The sequence below is a fragment of the Acomys minous genome (assembly GCF_964271855.1).
Source record: "Acomys minous genome assembly, chromosome: 1".
Classification (NCBI taxonomy): Eukaryota; Metazoa; Chordata; class Mammalia; order Rodentia; family Muridae; genus Acomys; species Acomys minous.
Genome location: NC_140483.1, coordinates 9958128 through 9982421, shown reverse-complemented (window position 1 = coordinate 9982421; position 24294 = coordinate 9958128). Strand labels below are relative to the sequence as shown.

General features: G+C 42.7%; 1 protein-coding gene across 2 annotated transcripts in view; it reads left to right on the top strand.

The window, feature by feature from the left end:
* Positions 1 to 1069: 1069 nt before the first annotated feature.
* The window catches only part of EPRS1 (glutamyl-prolyl-tRNA synthetase 1), a 65954-nt gene continuing 42729 nt past the window's right edge, over positions 1070 to 24294 (top strand). The window contains exons 1-9 of one of the 2 annotated variants that reach the window (XM_084799358.1): positions 1070 to 1282; positions 5422 to 5506; positions 7636 to 7735; positions 9244 to 9400; positions 11386 to 11525; positions 14082 to 14176; positions 19799 to 19925; positions 20581 to 20773; positions 23079 to 23250. In XM_084799358.1, the coding sequence (XP_084655484.1) occupies positions 1237 to 1282; positions 5422 to 5506; positions 7636 to 7735; positions 9244 to 9400; positions 11386 to 11525; positions 14082 to 14176; positions 19799 to 19925; positions 20581 to 20773; positions 23079 to 23250 (1115 nt within the window). In that variant the 5' untranslated portion in view covers positions 1070 to 1236. The remainder of the gene's footprint in view (positions 1283 to 5421; positions 5507 to 7635; positions 7736 to 9243; positions 9401 to 11385; positions 11526 to 14081; positions 14177 to 19798; positions 19926 to 20580; positions 20774 to 23078; positions 23251 to 24294) is intronic. The other variant, XM_084799359.1, reaches the window with a different exon arrangement.

Here is a 24294-nt window from a genome sequence, read left to right as displayed (position 1 = left end):
AAGATGAGCTGGGTCCTTGACCCTTGATGCCGTCATCACCAGGCGACGTAGCCTGCACCTGCTGTTGGCGGTCTGGGGACCTCCACAGAGGAAACCTCGGCTTCCTCCTAAAAAGAATTCATGGAGAAGCCAATGAGTCAGAGTTGGAGTTTATCGTGTGCTTTTTTTTTTTTTAGATACACATGTAAGCTTGGGAGTTAAGAGAGGGGCTCCAAGAGAGGAAACGCCACCGGAGTCACACGTCGTGGTCTTAGCAATGACACTGACACTACTTTTAAAGGAATTTTGTCACAGGGTGCTCCTCAATTGTGCTTCTGTTTCCACTGTCAACACAAGCTAATAGTATTGCGATTTGCCACAGACCATACTTAAGTTCATATACACGCAGGCCCCGAGTCCGAATTGTTACTTTTAACACGCTTATTTGAAGATATTTCTATAAAAGAAACACTGTAAATGTTGGCAGCCTTCACTACTGATGTTAACTGCTGTAATTCTTGATTCTCAGGGACGAGAAGCCAGCGAGCGCTCCTTTTTCTTCCCTTAACCCCATGATTTTCTGTGTTTCTCTCCTGCTTCCTAGGTTCTGGGATTGGACATGCACCACACCAAATAATCCCTGAAAATATCTTCTTTCAGAGGAAAAAAAAATGAAGAAACGGGAGTTTCTTCTTCGCCTATCCCCATGTAAATAGTCTGTCTACTTTATACAAATATGTGACACTGCCCCGGGACAGACGAGTCTCACTTCCCTCACTTGACGACGTGACGTAAAGTCCGTTGCTTTTTCAACAGCGGCGTGGCACCTCACGTGGGTCCTGACCAGCTGTCAAGAGAGACTGTAACACCCCTCGAGCATGCGGGTGAAGGCGGAACCATCGCACAGTGGTGGCGAATAGTAGCGCTCGCCATGACATCAGTTTTCAGGGACCGATCGAAGGCTGAAGCCTTGTTGGGTGCGCTGTGATGACGCACAAAGTAGCGGGCCTTGACCCCAGCCGTCGTGGCGCGTGGAGCGGAGCGGAGCAGAGCGGAGCGAGAGCTGCTTTGGAGGACGCATACTTATGACGCACTGCGGTGTGCGCAGTGACGTCAGCCGTCGCGGCCTGCGGGGTGGGGCGAAGGCTGCGGTGGCTTAAGTCGCGCGCACACGTTGCATCTCCTTGCTTCCAGCTGGACCCTGGGTTTCGTGCGCGGGGAAGGCAGCCTGACGGGTAAGACCGCAGCCTTTGGGAGATGGCGGCGCTGTGCCTTACGGTGAACGCTGGAGATCCTCCGCTGGGTAAGGGCCGCGCCGCTGAGCTGCGCCGGTTGCATCATCCCGGGGGTGCGGGGCAGGTGCAGTGGCGGTCACGCCTAGGGAGACTCACGCCCCGGGACGGGCCTGCCCTGCGGGGAGCCTGGCCCCCGCGTGGTCCCAGCCTCTGTCCACGCGAGGTGTCGTCTCCGAGACCCGCCTTCCCGGGCGTGGAGGGACAGGACGAGAGCCCTGGCTGGGAGATGCTTGGCTTCTCCCAGACACGACTCCGTGGGGGTCCCACGCGGCTTTTAAAGTGGAATCGAAAACCTGCCTGTCGCATTGTCTCCCAGTTCTCATCGGCTACCTCCCATCCCTTCCTCGCCTCCCAGAGAAGATCTTAATTCGGTTGCCGCCCCCCCCCCCCCCCCCCCGTGCATGCGTTGTCGAGTTAAAGGGAACAAGGTAGACTTTCCTGTCAGCACTTGGAATTTTAATTGAGACTGCCTTTGCGATGGTTGAAGGTAGTAATTACGGAAAGCCGAAGGAACGCTGCTCACCGATGCGACCGGGTGGTTTACTACACACCCTGTGGACGTAGTGAAGGCTCAAGTAAATGTCATCTTAACGTTCCGTTCAGAGTTGATTTTACAAAGTGGCCAACGCTATTGCCATATAGTTTAAGATTTCTGCCTTTTCATTACTTTCTGAAATTACGCAAAACCATTTAACCATGATGTGCACGGTGCAGACTCCGAAGTACTTTCTGATGTTCCAAAACTCAGCCCTTTAAATACTATTGGCCGTGTGTGGCGGATGAAATTTCTTACGATCTCAACTTTGACAGCAGTCTGAGCTTATTAGGATGAAAAGACGTTTATTTATGTATTAACGTGCTGGGATAGAATGCACGGCACTTTGAATTTTAGGCAAGCAACACCCCCCCAACCCTAAAAATAGAATGTAGTAATCATTTTGGAATGTTTTAAAGTGATAGCATTTTAGGATATTAGTTCCAGTCCAGGCATGATAACCTGACAGCAAACGCATAAGCTCTAAAAGAAATAGATTCGAATTTTGGTTTGAAATGGCACTAGACGATGTTGGTTAATCCTGGAGGCCTGAGTTCAACCCTGGCTGCTGGCTGGGGTGAAGTTGACCGGTTCCTTGATTTGTTTTACCCTGTAAGGAAGGAGGAAACCCATCCAGTGCTGGTTGCCAGAATTGAGTGAGACTACAGGAAAAGTTCTTTCACACTGTAGATGTTCAGTACGTGTGTGTGTGTGTGTGTGTGTGTGTGTGTGTGTGTATAAACTGCCACTGCCTTGAAAATTACTGCAGGGGACCATTAACTAGGTCTGTGTCCTTAGACCTCAGAACCACATTCCCCTAGTATTCTGGAAGAGAGTCTTAAATTTTGTTTTCATTTTGAACTTAAGCCAGCTAGAGATATATAGTATTTTTCTGCTTGCACCTCTTTCCCTCATTTAAAATTTTTATGACTTATTCAAATCAGATATGTATTCTCTTTAAGCAATAAAATTGGATTAAATGTTTAGAAAAGATGGATTATTAGCTTGTCACATTGTGTATGTGTTCAAATGCTTTCGAACTTAAAGAGGTGCACATAGACCTTTCCCTCCATCCTGCTTAAGAGTGTATAGCAGATTTGGTGCTTTTTGCACCCAGAATGCTTGATATGGAGTCTCTCTGCCTGACTTCCTATAAGAGCCGTGCATGGATAGACTTCTTCTGCCTGCCTAAGGCACAGGGTCCACTGCTGTTAATTGTTCCAGTGGTGCCCAGCAACCAGGAAGGACCATGCTTTGTCTGCTTCTTCATGTCCTGTTTGCCTGGTTTCTTTGAATGTGCAATGATTTATTAGCTTTCCCTTCGTTTTAATAGCTTTGCCTTGTGAAGATGACAAGCCTCTTACTTGTGTTTCTCTTAATTGGGCTGTTAGATGGTTGGGTTTAGGCCGTCCATTCTAGGCAGGGATGGTAAACCTAACCCTGCTGTACATTACAGCCCAGCAGTTGGTGTGTAATTTAATTTTCCCGTTCTCGTCTCCATCACTGAAGGTGGTGCTGCCTGCCTAGCCCGTCTGTCCCGCACCCCACTCCTGGTAGAGCTTTCCTTTGCAACTAAAGTCATTTTAATCGAGAGAACTTGGAGCCGTGCAGACATTTCTTTTTTAATGTACTTACTGATTTCAGCTTCCATTAGTGCATCCTGTTTCGCTTGGTTATTAAAGTGTATGACCTTCCAATTTGACATTTCCTTTTACATTTATCAGCATTTTTCTCATTTTAAATTCATAACAAAATCAATGTGAAATATTCCATTTTCTATTTAAAATTAATTTTGAGAATTAGTTTGACCTGAAATTTGCATTTATCTAAGTTCACTGATACTAATTTAATTGTATGTTTTAATATGCAATGGCATATATGTACAGACATGTGACATATATATATATGTTATACATCCATAACCCATAACAATAATGCCAAATATTTCCATTACAAATAGTTTCCTCTGTCCCTGGCATCTGGTAGCCAGTGACCTGATTTTGTCATTTTGCTTTTGCTTTATCCTTAATACTTCATATACATTGACTCATACCATATGCATCTTTTTATGCACAGGATAGAGCTTTTGTGATTCATCTTGTTGCCTGTAGCAATAGGTCATTCTTTTTATATGCTAGGCAAGACTCCATTATGGATATACTAAAATGTATCTCATTTACTTGGATTGCCTTGATCTGTTCCTCCAATTTTTGTCTGTCTTTTTAAAATAGGCTACCTTTATGAAATCTCTTGTTGTCATAGTCAGTTTTGTGCAGATTTAAGGTGGTACCTCCAACAGGGTAATTTTTAATGGGCAGAAGTTTACTGACTTACAGCTCTGGAGGATGGAAAGTCCAAGACTCAGTGGGCCAGTTGTAGTGATGTCTTGCTGTTTCATAGATCTTTGAGGAATGGGGAGACAGCACAAACCCCCTTCACTGTGTTGCTCCCCTTCACCCTTTTCTTATTATTGAATCTAGGATCTCAGGCATCCTTGACAAGCCTTGGTCTTTAGGCTTTAGAAATGATCTTGTATATCCCAGGCTGGCTTTGACCTCCTGATGTTCCTGCCCCAGTCTCCAGGGTGCTGGGAGTAAATACAGGCATCACGCTTAACTCTATAGGGCACATTTCTTTTTTCTTTTTCTTTTCTTTTTTTTTTTTTTAAGACTTATTTATTTATTCTTTATACAATGCTCTGCTTGCATGTACCCCTGCACACCAGAAGAGGGCACTGATCTCATAGATGGTTGTGAGTCACAATGTGGTTGCTGGGAATTGAACTCAGGACCTTTGGAACAGCAGCTCTTAACCTCTGAGCCATCTCTCCAGCCCAGGACCCATTTCTTAATATTGTGACCGGCAACTAAATTTCATCATACATTTTAAGAGAGAGGCAGACCTACAGACCATAGTCAACATAACTTACAGAGGAGACGAACACCCAAATCAGTGCACTTGCTTTCTATTTTAACAAGCCTTGCAAGATTAATGTGCTTTCCTTGGGTGGGGCCCTGTTACCAGTGGAACATAGAATTTCCACAGAAGTGAGTGTTGGTGCTGGTTGTCCATCCTAGCCAAAGTAAGGGTCAGAGCACTGGTGGTGAATTTACTCACTGTGTTAGGTGCTAAAAGGCAGCATTACAAGCTGTTTTAGAATTTGAGATCTGAACCATTTGACCTGCATTCACATGCCGACTGCTGTGTTTAGCCAAGGGCGCTGGGCTGGCTGTGTGATCTCTGCAAGCCTCGGCTTCCTTTCTGTAAGGAGGTTGCTAGAGAGATGAAAAGTTGTGTAACGGTGAAGCACTCGGCACGATGCACAACACGTAGTATTCAGATACAGAAGCCACTGTTCTAATTTCTTCCCTTCTTCTAGGGGAGGAAAGGAATAGTTTTAGTGTCACTAGCTGGAAGCTGAACACAGTTACAAGCAATGGCTTTTGGTGTGCTGCTTCTCTAAGATCTAAGATTAAACTCTGTGCTGGGGGTTGGGGCACCACACCTTACAGGATTTAATACTGGGTTATTGATTCATCCTTACTGCTCTGTGACTCGGGTTATAAATACTACCTTGTTTTTAAAGAGAAACTTCCATGCTGTCATTTTTAGAAGCTCTGCTGGCAGTGGAACATGTGAAAGGTGATGTCAGCATTTCTGTGGAAGAAGGGAAAGAGAATCTTCTTCGGGTGTCTGAGTAAGTGCTTACTTGCATATGTGTTTTCTTTTCTGAACAGCATTTAAAACAGAGCACTGAATTTTTCTGGGCTTATTGTACATGCTAATTATGTGGGTTGTTCCTAGAAAGATGTTTCATTTTGTGTGTGTGTGTGTGTGTGTTTTAAGTACATGCGTGCGCACGTGTGTGTGTGTGTGTGTGTGTGTGTGTGTGTGTGTGTGCACATGCGTAGACTAGAGGTCTTCTTCCTTAGTATCCTGAATGCTAGAATTATAGGCCTGCACTACCGTGCCAGGTTGATCACTGTTCTTAATGTTAAAGGGGACGGGATATAGCTAAGTGGTGAGAGGGTACTTATATTTTGCTTGAGGCCCTTAGTTCTCTCTCAGCACCACAAAATCAATCAATCAATTAATTAGAGGCTTTTTTCAAATACCAGGTTAGACCTTCAGGCCCTCACAAGTTCTTGTGATTCTGGGTGGGAGACTAATGGTCTCAGTCTTGGTCCTGTTAGCTGTGAGCTGTATCAGCGGTGCTCTGTCCGCTGTTCATTTGGTGAACATGATGTCAGAATCCACAGTTCTTTCTCAGGTGGATGAAATTATCCAAAAAAGACTTTATATTTACTTACTAGAGGAGACATTTTCATTTATTTGGGAACGGGATGGAGTGGACAGGGGTGAGACATGATCTCCCTCAGTAACCCAGACTGACCTTGAACTCGCCACAGTCTTGCCCCCAGGTGTGGAGGTGATGAGCTTGAGCCTTCGCAGGGTGCTTTACTAAAATAGGTATTTGGGATGGCCAGCAGGGTCAGCCTTGTGGGCAGTGTGTGTTTATATGATGCCCAAGACAGCCGTCAGCCAAGGCTTCTCTGACATTAAAAGTTTAAATCTGCTTACTGCTCAGTTCCACCCACTATAGACTCTGTTTTCCCAGGCCTTGTAAAGTTTTTTATTTCTACCTTCTGAAATCTCCTTGCTATTACTTTTCCTTTTCCTTTTCCTTTTCTTTATGGTTTTGTATCTTGTAAAGAATTGTTTTTGCTAAAGGCTCCCTCACTCTCTCACTTTGCTATTTTACAGCAACGATTTCCTTCCTTCCTTTCTTTCTTTCTTTCTTTCTTTCTTTCTTTCTTTCTTTCTTTCTTTCTTTCTTTCTTTCACATGTTGGGTTGGCTGTGTTGCCCAGGCTGGCCTTGAAACTCCTGAATTCAAGCGTTCCTCCAGCCTCAGGTTTCTGGGTAGCTGGTCTTCAGGGGCTCGCCACTGTCTGGCTTTGTTAGCCTTTTGTTCTGATTTGACATGCTTCCTTCCCTTGAAAGTTGAGAAAACCAGGCCCTTAAACAGCAGTGCATCCCTGGCATCTTTGCATCCTGTATTTTACTCCATTATTCTAAATCCTGTTACATTTTTATCACCACTAATAATGGTGGTGCAGGCTCACTACTCTAGCCCCAGGCGGGAGGACCGTGAGTTCAAGGCTAGCCCAGGATGTATGAGACCCTGCCTTAAAAAAGCAGAACAGCCTGTGAGTTAGCTCCTGGCTGAGAGACTGTTGCCAAGCCTGGTGTGCTGAGTTCATTTCTCAGGACTCACGTGCGAAAAGGAGAGAACCAACTTGTCCTCTGACTCCATATGCAAGCTGAGGTACACTGGTACTCAAAATAAATGTGTATAATTAAAAATAAACACATTTGTACTCAAACATATAAATAAATACAATCAAACATACTAAAATAACAAAATCCTAAAGCATGAAGTGCGTCATAGAAAATCTGCTCTAAAGTAAATTAAATTTAAGTGGGGATTTTAGAACAGATTAGAATTTGAAGCCGGGCCTAGTAGCACACTTCTTTATTCTCAGCACTCGGGAGGCAGAAGCAGGCAGATCACTGTGAGTTCGAGGCCAGCCTGGTCTACAAAGCGAGTCTAAGACAGCCAAGGCTACACAGAGAAACCCTGTCTCAAAAAAACAAACAACAACAACAAAAGAATTTGATAGAAACAGAGTATGATCAAATTACCACTTTTTTTACTATGAAGGAAGAAAAACCTGGTAAATATGTTAAGGTTTCCATTTCCACATTCGTGACTCTTACAACTTTTGCTGTAGCAACTGTAATTTACATAATGCTTAAATTCTAGGAGTGTGGTGTTCACTGATATCAATTCAATATTGCGCTACTTGGCTAGAGTTGCAACCACATCTGGTCTGTATGGCACTAACCTGATGGAACACACTGAGGTAAGCAAGGCATATTTATTTTTCTGTGCATGTTTTGTCTTGTGCTTTCTGATGTAGGGGAGCAGTGTTGTCCTCCTGTGCACTGACCTGTGACATTAGTCCTTATAAGAGTATGAACAGAACTTAATCATGGCCCTGAGGTAAGGAATGTTTGTGCTTGGTTTGTGTCTTAAAGCAGAGACCAGTTCTTTTCTATGTGGTCCAGCTCAGCCTGTCAACTTACTATGGCCTGTGCTGGCCTAGAATTGGCGAACCTCCTGACTCCTGAGTGTATTGTAGCTGTGTCCCACCCTGCCTAGTTTTATTGCATGCTTGTTTTCAGAAAAAATGATCTGAAGCATCACTTGAGTAGGCTTTTTACGTTGTCGTGCACAGGGCCTTGGGTGGGATCCCCAGCACTACAAAGGAGCAGACTTTTCAGCTTTTAAGGTTCCCTGTCTCTGTCCAAACCAAGTCTATTCTGGGTATTAAGTGCTATCTTCACCTTCTTGATTTTCAAGAATTGCAAGGTTAGATTGTCCTGTCTAGCTCATGCCATTCAGTTTTGACATTTACAGGCCTACAAAAATGAAGAGATTTGTCTAGGGTCACATACATGTGGGAGCTCATTTTCTTAAGTTAATGATCAGTCACAGCAAAAACAGATCATTTTTCAGTGCCATTCTGCAGATGCAGTTTTTCTCCTGTGCGTGTTCTACTCTAATTTTTGTAAATATCACAGTTCAGGAATTAAATAATGCCTTTACATCGGGTGTGGTGGTGCACACATTTAATCCCAGTACTCAGGAGGCAGAGGCAGGTGGATCACTGAGTTCGAGGCCGGCCTGGTCTACAAAGTGAGTCCAGGACAGCCAAAGCTACACACAGAAACTCTGTCTTGGGGGGGGGGGGGCCTTTTCTTTTTAGGTTTCTTTGGATAAGGTCTGGCTGTGTAGCCCGCTGTGTCCAGCCTCAATCTTCTTACCCTGCCAGGTTACAGCCATGTGCCAACATGCAGGGCAGAAAATAGGCTTTAGTTATTGACTTTTAAATCCCTTGTCTGTCTAGGTAGCTTAATTAGCTAGTCCTTTCTACTGTCAGTTATCAAACATTTTTTTTTATTCGTTCTTGATATGTGACCTCCGTGGACCTGGTTTAAAAAAGAAAAAAAATCATAGGAAAATAAACTGCAGAGATGGCATTTATTTAGGTGACATTTTAGACCCAAATGACCAAAATTGAACCCATGAAAATCCAAAGCACAAATCAGAAAGAATTAACTTCTGATTTCACACCCTCAAAGTGGAAGTTACAGTAGCTGAAAAGACCCTGGAGAAAATGCATAAAAGCTTTGCGCTGGAATCTCCCTAAGTGCTGCCTTTGAATTGAACCCATGTAATGATAAGTTGTATAATTTCAGATGAGAAAAGTTTAGGCTGTTTTGTCGCTCCACTAACTGGCATTCTTAGTGTGATCACTTTTCTTTCAAGCCTTAACGCTGGCGTTCATTTTTCTACCTTTGCTCACAGATTGACCATTGGTTGGAGTTTAGTGCTACAAAGTTGTCTTCATGTGACTTGCTGACTTCTGCAGTTGACGAGCTTAATCATTGCCTGTCTCTGAGAACATACCTAGTCGGAAACTCCTTGACCTTAGCAGATTTATGTGTTTGGGCCACCCTAAAAGGTATCAATAACTCTTCTTAAAGTAGTGGGATTTTAGTTTTTAGGGTTTGTTGTTGTTTGGGGTAGGAAGGATTCGTTTTTGAAATGGGGCTGGTCACAAACTCTTAGGCTCAAGTAGCCTTCCTGCCCCAGTCTCCCAAGTGAGTAGGACTATAGGGATGCAGCACTTTGAACAACTTTCACTCTTTTTTGGTCACAAAATAGATGAAAAGTGAGCTTTTTAAAAAATATGTACATTGGTGTTTTGACTGCATGTATGTCTGTCTGAGGGTGTCAGTTCCCTTGGAGCAGCAGTCACAGGCAGGTGTGAGCTGCCATGTGGGTGCTGGGAATTGAACCTGGGTCCTCTGGAAGAGCAGTCAGTGCTCTTAACTGCTGAGCCATCTCACCAGCCCCGAAGTGAACATATTTGTGTGTGTGTGTGTGTGTGTGTGTGTGTGTGTGTGTGTGTGTGTGTGTAGAGTAACTGAGGGGTGGTTAATCTGGCTTTCTTGTTCATGGTCACAGGGATTCTGTGTCCTCTGTTGGCCGTGGAAGTCATCTCTCTCCCTGATTTCTCTCACCTTGGGAGGTGTCATTCCTGCTAAAGAGACCCTCATCCTACTTGGCACTCCAACTGCCTTACCTCCCACATTTGTCTCCAACTTGGGAATTCTTTTTGCTCAGTAGGATTGTAAAGGACAAATTGGTGAGGTATTTGGAGTGTAATTCTTTTGTGGGTCCCTTTTTTCCCTTTGTACAATTCATTTACAACAGATGTGATGGTGTTTACGACAACCTGGGAAACAGTTAACTTGAAAAAAAAAAAAAAGAAAAACTTGATGAGATTGATACCTGAAATCTGTACTTCAAATTTATAGTTTGAAATGTTTTGATATAATTTATAGCTGTAGTATTTTCATCACAATCAAGATTGAATGTTCACAACACAGAATGAGTAGAAAGCTACAGACTCTGGGAGTCTAATAGTTTCACCTAGAGTAGCAAGGAAGAGGCTGAAACCTCAGTCAACCGTGTACTTCACATGTCATGGAGGCAGATACAGAAGTTAGTCATTTTGGAGTAAAGTAGGTTTTTATGACACGAGGTCACTGAAGTCATAAGACTAAAAGTCAGCTTTTGAAAGTGTAATTCTGATTGTATAGCTTATATTGATTGCTGGTTTTATATATATGTATGTATATGTATATATATATGGTTTTTGGTTTTTTGTTTGTTTGTTTGTTTTTTGAGACAGGGTTTCTCTGTGTAGCCTTGGCTGTCCTGGACTCACTTGTAGACCAGGCTGGCCTCAAACTCACAGCGGTCCGCCTGCCTCTGCTTCCCTGAGCTCTGGGATTAAAGGTGTACATCATCACACCCGGCTGAGAGCTATAATTTTTAAAAGTGTACAATATATAAGAAAACAGATTGCTGAAGATTACTTAAGATGATGTAGGCAGACAACATGTTTTGTGGCAGCTTTGGACCTATTAAAAGCTTAAGATGCATGAATTGGCTGAAGAATTAGGAGTCTATGGCTTACTATGAACAAAATCATCAGTGTGTAGGTGACAGGGGCTGAACTGTGTCTCTGTATACTAACAAGGTTACAAAGTAGGAAAACAATGGAGTTGATGACCCCGTTTCTGCACAGATGATTTAGAGATTAACTGCTTCCTGGTTTCCTTAGCTTGTATTGTTTTGTCTGGTTGGTCTGCTGTGAAATGAAACATTGGTGGTGGGAGGACAGGGTCTAGCATTGGAATTGACTTAGTCCTCTTGGAAGGCGTTTAGCTTGTTTGTTCTGCTCTGTTTCTTAGAACTAGGTAGCCCACCCTGTGAGCCTGTGCCCCTCCCTTCTGCCTCAGCCTCCTGAGTGCTGGGAGGACAGGTTTCATTGCAGAAGCACAGCTGGAAGCTAATCTGTTCACATAGCTGTAACTGTATCTTTGCTTTACGATTTGCCTAGTTGATAAAGATTTAAACGAATACATTCACTTATAGGGAATGCTGCCTGGCAGGAACAGCTGAGACAGAACAAAACTCTGGTCCATGTGAAACGCTGGTTTGGCTTTCTTGAAGCACAGCAGGCCTTCCGCTCAGTCGGTACCAAGTGGGATGTTTCAGCAAGCAAAGCTAGAGCGGTAAGCCTTTAAAGCGTTTACATTTTTATTTATTTGTCTGTTTGTAGATGCCCACGAGCACGGCAAGGTCAGAGGACAGCTTAATGGGAATTAGGGCTCCTTCTCCCTGTGGGTCCCAGGGACTTACTGCCTATCTTCAAGCACGGTAGCAAGTGCTTTTACATGCTCAGCCATCTCACTGCCCCTAATTTTTCTTTTTTTTTAAAATGCTGATGTTTCAGCCTAAGTGAAACTCTAGATCTGAAAAAATTATTATTCTATAGAAAGCTTGCTTTCTGGGCATTGGAATGTAGTTCAGGGTCAGGGTGTTTGGTTGGCATGTTCAGAGCCTGGTGTTGGATCCATGACATTGCCTTTTTAAAAATTCAATAAAGGCTATTTCCATTTTAAAAAAAAGCTTAGATCCTATTTCTGTACAGTTTTAGTATGCCTTTAACTGTCCAACTACATAAACCATGAACTTATGTCTAGAAGATGACGTCCCAGGGCATGCTCTTCATCCAAACTCCGTACGATGAGTATCACATTTTGTATGCATTGTTCTTGTTTTGGGTGCTGGGGATGTGTCCTACTACCAAGTGATACCCCAGTCACCTGATTTATGATTGTACTTCTTCCTCCACGCTGAATCATCACTGAATCTGGATGAATTCCATAAGAGGATCTCATGTACATTTCAGCAGCAGAAGTCCTCTTCCCAGTGAAGGAACCAGCCCCCCTCCTTAAGGACCCCATTAAGACCAAAGTCTGGAGAAATGTAAAAGCTGGCCTACCCAGTCCTCCCTTAAGGACCCCCATTAAGACCAAAGTCTGGGGAAATGTAAAAGTTGGCCTACTCAGTCCTCCCTTAAGGACCCCCATTAAGGCCAAAGTCTGTAAATCTTATCTGCTTGGAGAGTCCATTTTGTCCCAGGGATAGCCCGCCTGTGCTCAGAGTCCAGTGTAACTCAAGGACAGCGAGTTTGTGTTACAGCTTGTGTTTAAAACTTCCACTTTCCCAGGAATGTACTTAACCCCTCCCAACTAAGAAAGTTCCCATCGGCCCTGTAACGGCTTCAACCAATCACATACTGCAAAACTCATTTCTTTGTCTAAAACCTATAAAAGGCCCATGCCTCTGCTTCTTGTGGTCTGCAGCTTGACAGCTGGAGAGACGCCGTCGTGTCCGCTCAATAAATTCCTATTCCTATGCGTTTGCATTGACAAAGGACTCCGTCTCTTAGTGGGGACTCCGGGAATAGACTAGAGGTCTCTCTAGAGGCCTCAGTCTTACACCAGATGACAGTATTCTGTTTTGATCTGCTTTGCTTACTGGATAGCCTTGTTGCATAGTTTGCCAACTTGACACAGCTGGAGTCAGTCTGAGAAGAGGGCACCGCAGGTGAGAAAATGCTTCCATCTGATTGGCCCATAGACAAGCCTCTGGGGCATTTTCTTAATTGATGATTGGTATGGAAGGTCCCCACCCCCTGTATGGTGCCATACTTTGGGAGTTGTGGGCAGGTTTTCTGGGGTTGTATAAGAAAGCAGCGGGGAACAAGCCGGTAAGCGGCAGCACTCCTCCATGGCTCCTGTGTCATCCCCTGCCTCCAGGTTCCTGCCTTAGCTCCTTCCTTGCCTCCCTGCAATGGACCATGACCTGGACATACAGGCCAAGCAGTCGTTTTCTCCCCAAGTTACCTTTGGTTATGGTCTATATCACAAAATAGGAACCAGAGTAAGACACGAGGCATAGTCAGATTTGACTCAGTGACGGTTTTCTGCTGTAATAAGGTTTATGAGCACCGCTAGTTTGGATGTAGAGGTCATGGTAGATTCAGTTGATTTCACTAAAAATCTTTACTCATCTTCATTTTTCCCCCCAAACAATCTATCTGCAAGTTCTATCTTATATTGAGAGAGTTTCTTACTATTGTTGATTTTACTGAGGCCCCAGTAGCTCCTGCTTTATTAAATACCATAATCTTTTTATATATAAAACATATTTTACTGGTATATGGGTGTTTCGTCTGCACAGCTGGCCTGGTGCCTGTAGACTGGAGTCACAGATGGCACGGTGGCATGAGCCTCCATGTGGATGCTAGGGATCAAACCCAGATGTCTGCAAAGGCAGCACCTGGTCAAGTCATTGCCACCAGGGACTTCCAAGCCATTAAACATCCCCTTGTGTTTTGGTTCCAATCCGTTTCAGCCTCTGTGCTCATGTACCCAGCACCTGTGGACTTTATACCACTTTTCTCTTACATGCCTTTCTGTCTTTCTCTTAAATGGCATTTCTACTTATTTTTCAAGATTCAGCTTGGGTTTTACATTCTGTTGTGATTTTTCCTGGGAACATAGATCCTGCTTCATAACTTTTAACAGAACACTCTGACAGCATCCTTTAAATGTCTCTGATAACTGATGTTTGTTTTATTCATGTTCCCCACTAGATTTTGAGTCATCAGACCGTGAGGGTGATCTATTCATCATTCTGCTTGTGACCAGTATTTGATAAATGAATGTATTCATAAGCATTTAGCCATGTAAGTTTTTGCTGTGTATGTTTTGTTTTAGGTACCTGACAGAAAACAAGATGTTGGGAAATTCGTTGAGCTTCCAGGTGCAGAGATGGGAAAGGTGACAGTCAGATTCCCTCCGGAGGCCAGTGGGTAAGGAGGCGCCACTTCCTCACAGCCAGCCACACCTAGTGACAAGCTTCTGCAGTTCTCATTACTTACTGCTCCTAGGCTCATCTAGAGGGATGTATACAATTTTAAGGGTAAATCTAAAAATCCTCAGTTTAATTATTTACAGCTTATGGTAGTTTGTAGTTTTAGTTTATTAAGGCAATAGGAGAGACAATGTCTAAATTTTATTAGGAATTTTTAAAACAAATAAGAAAATACCCATAAATAGAAAAATCTAAATATTAATAAGAAAGTGTCCATATATAGAAAAGCTTAGGTTTTGCTTGTATTTTGAGATTTTGGCAGCCTTTTCTCGGTAAGGATTTGTATTTATACATACTCAGTCTTTTCTATTTATAGTAGATGTTACAATAACATTTATTTTTCTAAAATAAAGGGAAGGGAAATTTGAAAAGCCTATTGAGTTCTTTCCATGAATTTCCAGGTTTTCCAAACCTATTAGGTCTTGACACACACAGAACATAGTATTTGAGTAACTCATAAGAGCCCGCTGGCCCTGACCTGCGTTTCCTCAGGCTGAGTGGAACCTCTGCCTTTGCCTGTCAGTCTTTCTGTTCTCCTTGCAGTGCCCTAGTCAGGCTTGTGATAGGATCCTTCCAAAGGTACTAATACAAAAGTAAATCTCCCCAGAGCAGGAGTGTTAGGAGAGCATTGCACTATCATTTTGTGAGATGTGTGGGCGCCTAAGTTTAATTTCAGACCTTGGATTTTAAAGTCAAATCTTGCCTTACTGGCAGGTAATAACTCCCTATTTTCTGTTTAATAGTTCTTTATTCACAATTTGTTGCTAATTCCAGCTTGAAATTTTACGTTGGGATGGTGGGGTGATGGTGAGACCAAGTCTGATGGAGCCAAAGTTTATCTTGCACTTACTATGTAGCAAGTCTGGCTTTGAACTCCTAACCTTGCTCCCACCTCCCGAGTGCTGGGATAACAGGCATATGCCTCCACCCCAGCCAGAATTCCACATTTTCTAAGTTTGTCAGTTCAGATTTTAAACTGAATTCTAGATAGAAGAAAATGAAAGTATTTGGAGAGATGGCTTTTCCAGAGGACCCATGTTCAATTCCCAGCAGTTGCGTGCCAGCTTACAACTGACTATAACTCAGTTCCAGGAGATCTCATGTCTTTATGTGACCTCTGCAGGTCCAGGCACATAGCCATACATGCTAGCAAAACACCCATATACATATAAGTAAATTTTATTTCATTAAAATTTTTTTATTGTATGTATATGTGTGTGTTTGTCTGTATGGTCCCATTGTTCAGGCAAGTGCCCAAGGCATTGTGGGTGCTGAGAATTGAACTTAGGTCCTTTGCAAGAACAGCAAGTAGTCTAGAAATAATTTTTAAAAATAGAAATGAAGGAGAAACAGTATCTAAAAAGATCTACAGATTTGATCAAGGGGTGATTGATTGATAGTTGACAAAGTGAAATTTGCCATGAATAACACCGTACATGGTTCAATTTCCATGTACTTTTAGATCCCTGGTATTTTGTTACTGTGTTCTGTGAGAGGGGGGGTCACAGTTGTAAGTAGTGACCTTAATAGCTTGGCAAAAGATACTTTTAAGATAAGATTGATAGCGATGCCATTTGTACTTTTATGTTCTTTACCCTGTCATTTATTAAAACCCTAAGTCCCTCGTAACTGACTTTCATGCTGCTCTACTTTCAGAGGCCGCTCTCTAATACAGAGTAGGACTTGGAGTGTGACCCAGGGTCCAGTTCTAATACAGAGTAGGACTTGGAGTGTGACCCAGGGTCCAGTTCGCTTAGCATTCTTGCTTTTGATCACATCCCCAGATGCTGTTAGAAAGCTGTTTAATTTCTTTTCTGTGAGCATGAACATCTTTGTTTTCTCTGTAGCTGTGGCTGTCCTGGACTCTCCTTGTAGACCAGGCTGGCCTTGAACTCACAGCCATCCGCCTGCCTCTGCTTCCCAAGTACTGGGATCACACACACAGGTGTGTGCTACCACACCCAGCTCAAGCATGAAAACTTTTCCTCCTTGCCTTTTGTTTATTTCTCTGATGTTTTTATTTTTGAGACAGGTCTCTTTATCTGAGGCCACCCTCAAACTGCTCTTGAGTGTACTGTGTTGCTGAGGATGACCTCATATTCCTAACTCTACGTTTACTTCCATAGAAATGGGATTATGGGCATGTGTCACTATACTCATTTCGTGCAGTGCTGGAATTGAACTCAGGGCTTCGTGCATGCTAGGCAAGCACTCTACCAACTGAGCTACAGCCCTAGCCCTTTTCTATGTTCCCCTGGCTGAGTTGGTAGTTACTATGTAGACAGCGTTAGTCTTGAATTCATAACAATCCTCCTGCTTCAGCCTCCCGAGTGTTGTGTAGCCCACAATTCTGCAGCTCTGTGAACAAAGGCACTGTTACTATCTGTTTTATACGTGGTTTCAGAAACTGCCTCACACCATGTGTTACTAATATGCCAGACTTAAATTTTTGGCATCTGTTTCTAGAGTCCTAGTAACTAAAAAGTGTCCCTGTGTGTGTGTGTGTGTGTAAGTGAGGGAGACAAAACTATGGCAGGATGTAATACAGATCACTGCCAAGTATGCATTGTAAATCTGTTTGAGAAAGTTAAATCTTGTGACTATTTTAAGAGTCCTGGTTGTTTTTATGATATTGTATTCTTAGGACTTCACCCACTGTTCCAGATTCCTGTCTTTAAAACATAAGAGTTTTTTCCTGTTTACTCCCTATAAGCAGGAGGTAGACCCTCAAATGTCGTGAATAAAGCGAAGTACATTAACTAATAATAGGTAATCAGTGATCATAAATAAAATAAATTTAAACATTACATTTATTTGCTTATTTGTCAAGTGTATGCATATGTAGGCACACATGTGCCACATGTGGAAGTCAGTGGACAGGTTGCAGGAGCCAATTCTCTCCTACCATGGGAGGTCTAGAAGTTGAACTGACGTTGTCAAGCTTAGTAGCAGGTGCCTTTACCCACTGAACCATCTCTGAGGCCCTATACACGTTTCTTTTCTGGACAACAGTCACAGCAGTGTTACTAAATGCAGCACACTCATGACGTCTTCATAGTGTCTTAGTTTCTTTCTGGGAATTCACAGCCCTTTTATGTTTTAAATTATATTTTAAATTTTATGTGTATGGATGTATGGGTGCTCTGCTTGCGAGTATACTTGTGCTCCACATGTATTTTATGTGTATGGGTGCTCTGCTTGCATGTATACCTGTGCTCCACATGTATTTTATGTGTATGGGTGCTCTGCTTGCATGTATACCTGTGCTCCACATGTATTTTATGTGTATGGGTGCTCTGCTTGCGTGTATACTTGTGTTCCACATGTATTTTATGTGTATGGGTGCTCTGCTTGCATGTATACCTGTGCTCCACATGTATTTTATGTGTATGGGTGCTCTGCTTGCGTGGATACCTGTGCTCCACATGTATTTTATGTGTATGGGTGCTCTGCTCGCGTGTATACCTGTGCTCCACATGTATTTTATGTGTATGGGTGCTCTGCTTGCGTGGATACCTGTGCTCCACATGTATTTTATGTGTATGGGTGCTCTGCTCGCGTGTATACCTGTGCTCCACATGTATTTTATGTGTATGGGTGCTCTGCTTGCATGTATACCTGTGCTCCACATGTATTTTATGTGTATGGGTGCTCTGCTTGCGTGGATACCTGTGCTCCACATGTATTTTATGTGTATGGGTGCTCTGCTTGCATGTATACCTGTGCTCCACATGTATTTTATGTGTATGGGTGCTCTGCTTGCGTGTATACCTGTGCTCCACATGTATTTTATGTGTATGGGTGCTCTGCTTGCGTGTATACCTGTGCTCCACATGTATTTCTCAGGTCCCCGTGGATACTAGAGGAATGTCAGATCCCCCTGGGACTGGAGTTACAAAGTTGTAAACCACCATCTGGGTGGTGGCAACAAACCTGGGTCCTCTGGAAGAGCAGACAGTACCTTTTAACTACTGAGCCATCTCTCTAGCCCAGACAAAAATAGCCCTTTATTTTACACAAATTAATTTTTATAGTAGTCTTAGATATATAGAAAGTTGCAAGAATAGAAAGTTTCATATATCTATATCTATCTATCTGTCTATCTATACACACACATAAACACACACACACACACACACAAAGTTTTACCTTTTTTAACATTTGCTTTTGTTTTTTTGAGGCAGGGTTTCTCTGTGTACCCCTGCCTGTTGTAGACTCACTTTGTAGACCAGGCTGGCCTCGAACTCACAGAGATCTGCCTGCCTCTGCCTCCCCATGTGCTGGGATTATAGGAATGTGCCACCAAGCCTGGCTGCAATTTTTCTTAATGTTACTAAACTCTATACATTTGGGGCTTTTAAATTTTCTTTCTTTTCTGATACATGAATATTGCCCAGGATACCCATACAGTTCTTTGGTTTATGTGGAGTTGACTCATCAGTCTGGAGTGCTGTGTGAGTGTAAAGAAAACGGTCTGATGTAGGTCTGGGATATGATTCAGTGAGGCAATGTCTGTTTGACACAGGCAAAACAGTGGGTTCAACCTCTAGCACCACAAAAAAGCTTGTTTGTTTTCTATGTAAAATAGTACAAAGACGTAAGAAAGGTTGGCACTTTCTCCTCCCATATTGGTATTAGTTGAGATCAAAGATGTGTTTTCAAACTTAAAGCATTCACTGCAGCTACCATAGAAACTAATAAACATTGGTGAGAGCTATTTAAACTTGCTTCATACAGGTTTATTCTTGCCTCATGCCTTGTTCTCTGCCTAGTTGACAGTATCCTTAGCAATAAGATCTCAGATGCATATTCTTAAGTCAGCGTTATGTGGCCCAGCCTGCTCTGGAATGTGGGATCCTCCTGTCTTCGTCTGCCAGTGCCTTACCACGCTTGACTCAAGGCGTTGCTTCCCACCATGGCATTGATGGAGGAGGTCACTGCTGTGCAGTTCTGTTGCTGTTTTTTTATTATTAGCTGCCTGACCATGGGAACAAATAGTATTAAGATTCTGGTTTGTGGAGTTTGGTGCTAGATTTGGACCTTTGAGATCATGTAGTTGAAATAGTTTCATTGGCCTCTGAGAAAGCTGAAACCAAGGAAAGTAGTCAAAACTCATGGCTTTTTCTTTGTCACACTAATTTTTATTCTAGTTCTCTGACTTAGCATCACAGTGACGGTTGTCTCTAGTGCATCTCTCATAGCGTCAGGTGGTTGTTCCCAGCAAATCTGAGAGGGACACTGCTGGGCTCCATCAATAACAGTTTCCTCTAAATGACCATTCCTCTTGGAGGAAAAAACAGATTGTTCTTAGGGTTGTAATATTTATAAATATTTATAATAGGGTTTACGTAAGGAGTTGTACCTCATGGTTACATTGTCCATGTTCTAGTCTGTTGTCTCTGTCAGCGTCATGTTTTCTATTACAGCATCTGTTAGGAGAAAGTAAAATGACTGGGGAGTATTGGACACTTTGTCTAGTTCTTAGCTCCTCAAAGAGGTTAAGGGTAAGAATCTAGTTAAGCATGTTAATGAGTTTCTCTGTGAAATGTTTTTGTTTTAGTTACTTACACATTGGGCATGCAAAAGCTGCTCTTCTGAACCAGCACTACCAGGTTAACTTTAAAGGGAAACTGATCATGAGATTTGATGACACAAATCCTGAAAAGGAAAAGGAAGATTTTGAGAAGGTAATTAAAAGTGTAGTGATGACCCTTTTCTCAGAAAAGTTGATTAAATTAGAATGTGATCCGATACCTTCATGGTACGAGAATAAATTTGGTTTCGTAGCTGCCTTTCCCCTCCTCATCTGTATATTTCCTGCCTGAGAGCTAAGCCAAAAAATAAATAAATAATTGACCCTACCATACCAAAAAACTTCAGTTTTTTTTTCTCCTGTTACTGTACCGTTTACTTAAATACTGCATTTTTCTTTGAATACCAGTTTAACTGGAAGCAGGATTCCTTTTTGTTGTAGTCTGAAGCTTATTAATGAAATAAAAACTGCACAGGTATTGTAAGGTGTGGTTTCTAGCCTCAAGACTTCTGTCTTTGAAGGATTGTAATATATGCACTGAGGGTGGTGGTGGCAATGTCACAGCAGAGCCAGCTCTCAGAGTAAACACAGCTCCACCTTGAGATCTGCTTTCGCAGTTAGAAATCTGGAAGCTGGTGCACTGAATAGCTTTCTTCTTTTTTGACCTAACATTGTGCATCATCTACAATCTTTTCAGCTATTTAAGACTGATGGTGTGTTATTACATTTGCTCAAAATAAGTATCATGGGTTGGTAGTGTATAACAAAATGGCAGATACAGTGATGGCTACTTTTATTTTTTACTGCAGGTTATCTTGGAAGATGTTGCAATGCTGCATATTAAGCCAGATCAGTTTACTTACACGTCAGATCATTTTGAAACTATAATGAAATATGCGGAGAAATTAATTCAAGAAGGGAAGGCTTATGTGGATGACACTCCCGCAGAACAGATGAAAGTGGAACGGGAACAGAGGACAGAGTCCAAACACAGACAAAACTGTAAGGCGTGTTTTGTATCAGATTGTAATTGATAAACTTGCTTTCTTCTTTTCTTTCTTTTTAAAATCAATATTTCTTAAGGCACATATAAGGCTATTTCTTTCCCTTACTCTTATGTGTTTCTATGTTTGTCTAAGGCAGTCTTGCTGCATGTAGCCTAGCTGGGTTCAAACTTGAGCTTCTCCTGCTTCAGCCTGCTCAGTGTTAGGGTTAGGGGATGTGTCATCATGTCCTGCTTGCGGTCCTCCTCCTGTTTCCACCTGGGGCATCAATCCAGAGCCTGCACATGTTAGGCCGCTGAGCTTACCTCAGTTCCTGGCCTAGCTTCTTGTAGCTTTATCTGCACTAAACCTTAGTTCAGTGTCCTGTCTCTAGCACCTTACTTTTTGTATGCATTCCCTTGCATTTATTTCATTTGAAGGATCTTTTCTGCAACGTTTACAGTTATTTTAATTGAAATGCTTAGCAGTCTGGAAATGCTGTGAGCACTAGCAGTAGGTACATGTGACACATACAGCACACATGTCATTATTGTGCTGTGCTGGTGCACTGTCACTTGAGTAAATTCTATACTTCTTGCACTTGCTTTCCACGGCTACGATCGGATCTGACAGAAGCAGCTTAGGGCCCAGAGCTGTAGGAGGCAGCAGATGCTGCAGTCCACAGTTACAAATCAGCAGCTCCGTCACTGTTTGCTGGGAGCTGACAGCATGGCTCATTTATGTGCTGGTGACTTTGGAAGCATGGAGTGGGATCAGATTGATACTGAGCTGCTATTATGCTCAAAGGTACACCGTGGTCTTGCACCAGAAGTTTCATAACCTTCTAAAACTGCCATCAGCTAGGGACCAGGTGTTACCCATAGTAGGCATTTCACATTACAACAGTCAAAATTTGTTTTTTCAAACAACAAATAGAAACAACAAATAGCCCAGTCTGATACTGAACTTGCTGTCTTGCCTCAGCTTCCTTGTGTTGGGGTTACAGGTTATATAGATTATATACCTCACTATATCCAGCCTAAGATACTGCCTTGCCTTGTCTGTCTTTCTATCTGCCTATCATTCTGTCTGTCTGTCTATTTATTTATTATGTATACAGTGTTTCGCCTGCGTGTACACCTGCACACCAGAAGAGGGCACCAGATCTTATAGATGTAGATGGTTGTGATCCACCATGTGGTTGCTGGGAATTGAACTCAGGATCTGGAAGAGCAGGCAGTGCTCTTAACCTCTGAGCCATCTCTCCAGCCCCGCCTTGCCTTTCTAATTCATGACTTCTCCCTGAGCTTACAAATCAAGCTTTTTTGTTTGTTTTTAGAGACAAGGTTTTTCCTGTGCTGCCCTGGCTGTTGTGAAACTCACCTGTAGGCCTTGAACTCAGGCATGTGCCTGCTTCTGGACTCCAAAGCTGGGGTTAAAGGTGTGCGCCACCCCCTCAGGCACAAATCTAGCCATCTTTATTCAGTGCAATATAGAACTCCTCACTATATTTAAATCTAAAGCATCTCATTTGGGAAGCATAGTAAATTTAAATTGTCATAGTAAACTTTTTCTAAAAACTACATTTTAAAGGGAGGTAAGCGGACTTTGAGAATTATATTATTATTTGAATGTAAGTGAAACGTGAATTGCAGCTTCAGAAGCTTCCACAGTAAAGTACTGCTTAGCAGTTCTTCCTTGTCCTGACGGAACAAGACTTTGTGTTGTGACATAGGTAGAGCTGGAGTTACCCAGTGCACAGAGTCCTTCTGCACCTACTCCCTGCCTTGTGCCACCATCTGTTTTCTGTCTTCTTTTATTTTCTTGGAGCCAAGCATTTCCTGTGCTACAATGCTTGAAGAGACATTCAGGGAGCCCCAAGGCCAGGCCAAATTGCTCTGCCCCTGGCTGTGATGCAGCAAAGGAAAATAATGATTCTGTTTTAAAGACCCTGTGTCAGACCTGGGAGGGGCAGAAGGGCTGACCATTTACTTGTGCCTTGATGGGAATAGCAGATGGGAAGGAAGGCGTTCCTTTTGGTATGCCCTACTATTGAAATGTATTGCCTTTACCTTTTCTGCAACATTCATAGAGAATATTTCCCAAATATATTGAGGTTTGTTTGCTGTTTGTCTGTCTGTTTCTTAGAGTTTGAGTAGCTCTACCTGACTTAATATTCCTTCCTCCTGCTGGGGATTACCAGCACAGTGTTCTAACATACCCAGCTATTATGTCACAGTGTCTTTAAACTAATGGAACATGTCTGCAATACAAAAAGAATTTATGTAAGTCAGATAAATAAAAACATACCTGTTATATTACAGCTGTTGAGAAGAATCTACAAATGTGGGAAGAAATGAAAAAAGGGAGCCCGTTTGGTCAGTCCTGTTGCCTACGAGCAAAAATTGACATGAGTAGTAACAATGGATGCATGAGGGACCCAACCCTTTACCGCTGCAAAATCCAGCCCCATCCTAGAACTGGAAATAAATACAAGTAAGCGCACCCCTTTGCTATGTTGGTAGCCTTGTTTTGCTTTGCTCCTGTGTGAACATGGGCGGGGAGGGGATGCAGAACAGTTGAGAAGCCAATGCCTTTGTTCTTCACAGGTGAGTTGGCCAAGTGACCTTTTCAGAAGATGTGCAGTGGCCTTTCAGGCGTGGCTTTCTCACTCACCTATCCAAGAACATTTTCATCTGTCAAGTCCTTGACACTTTGTATTCCCTGTCTGTCTTGACTAAGTTCCTAAGTGTATATCTTTAGATAAGGATGTTTCTCTTCTGATAAAAAATTTTTTTCTGAGCATAAATTGACACAAAAATCAAAGTATAAAAATTTACAGAAACCCAGAGAAGAGCATGTGTGTTTAGTTTTAAAGACCCTGGTTCTAAGGTTTGAGCTCAGGGCCTCATGCTTGCCAGACAAATGTCCTACACTAACTAACACCCCTACTTTTAGATTCCTTCCTTTAAATAGAATATCTTTCTTTTTTTGTTGTTTTTTGTTTTTTGTTTTCTTTTTCTTTTGGTTTTTTGAAACAGGGTCTCTATGTAGCCTGAAGTCTTCCTTTGTTATATAAAATAAGCTATAGACTGTTGTAGTAACTTTAAAAAAATCTAATAATGTTTATCATAAAATTAGCTTATACTTATTACAGCACTATTATCTAGCCTGCTATCAATCAGTAAAAGACACAGACACCTGTTGTGTTTTAGACTAGCCTCATTTTACCTGGGACTGGGCAGATACTAACCCTCTAAACTAACCTCATCACTTCCCAGCCCCCATCCCAGGCCATCTGCTTTAATCATTCCCTCCTTAATTCCAACGTACGTGCTGATGTTCTGCACCTGGGCTGCTTTCCTGCATCCACATTGACCCAACCAAGTGCTTCTCTGCACACTACCACTGCACTGCTCTGCTTCCTTCCTGGTTCTTCTCCTGTGCCTGTCTCCTACCCAAAATCCTTCTCTCTCAAACACATCCCATCCCCACCCCCCAGCACACGTGAACCTTCCTCCTGCCCTGCCCAGGCTGTAG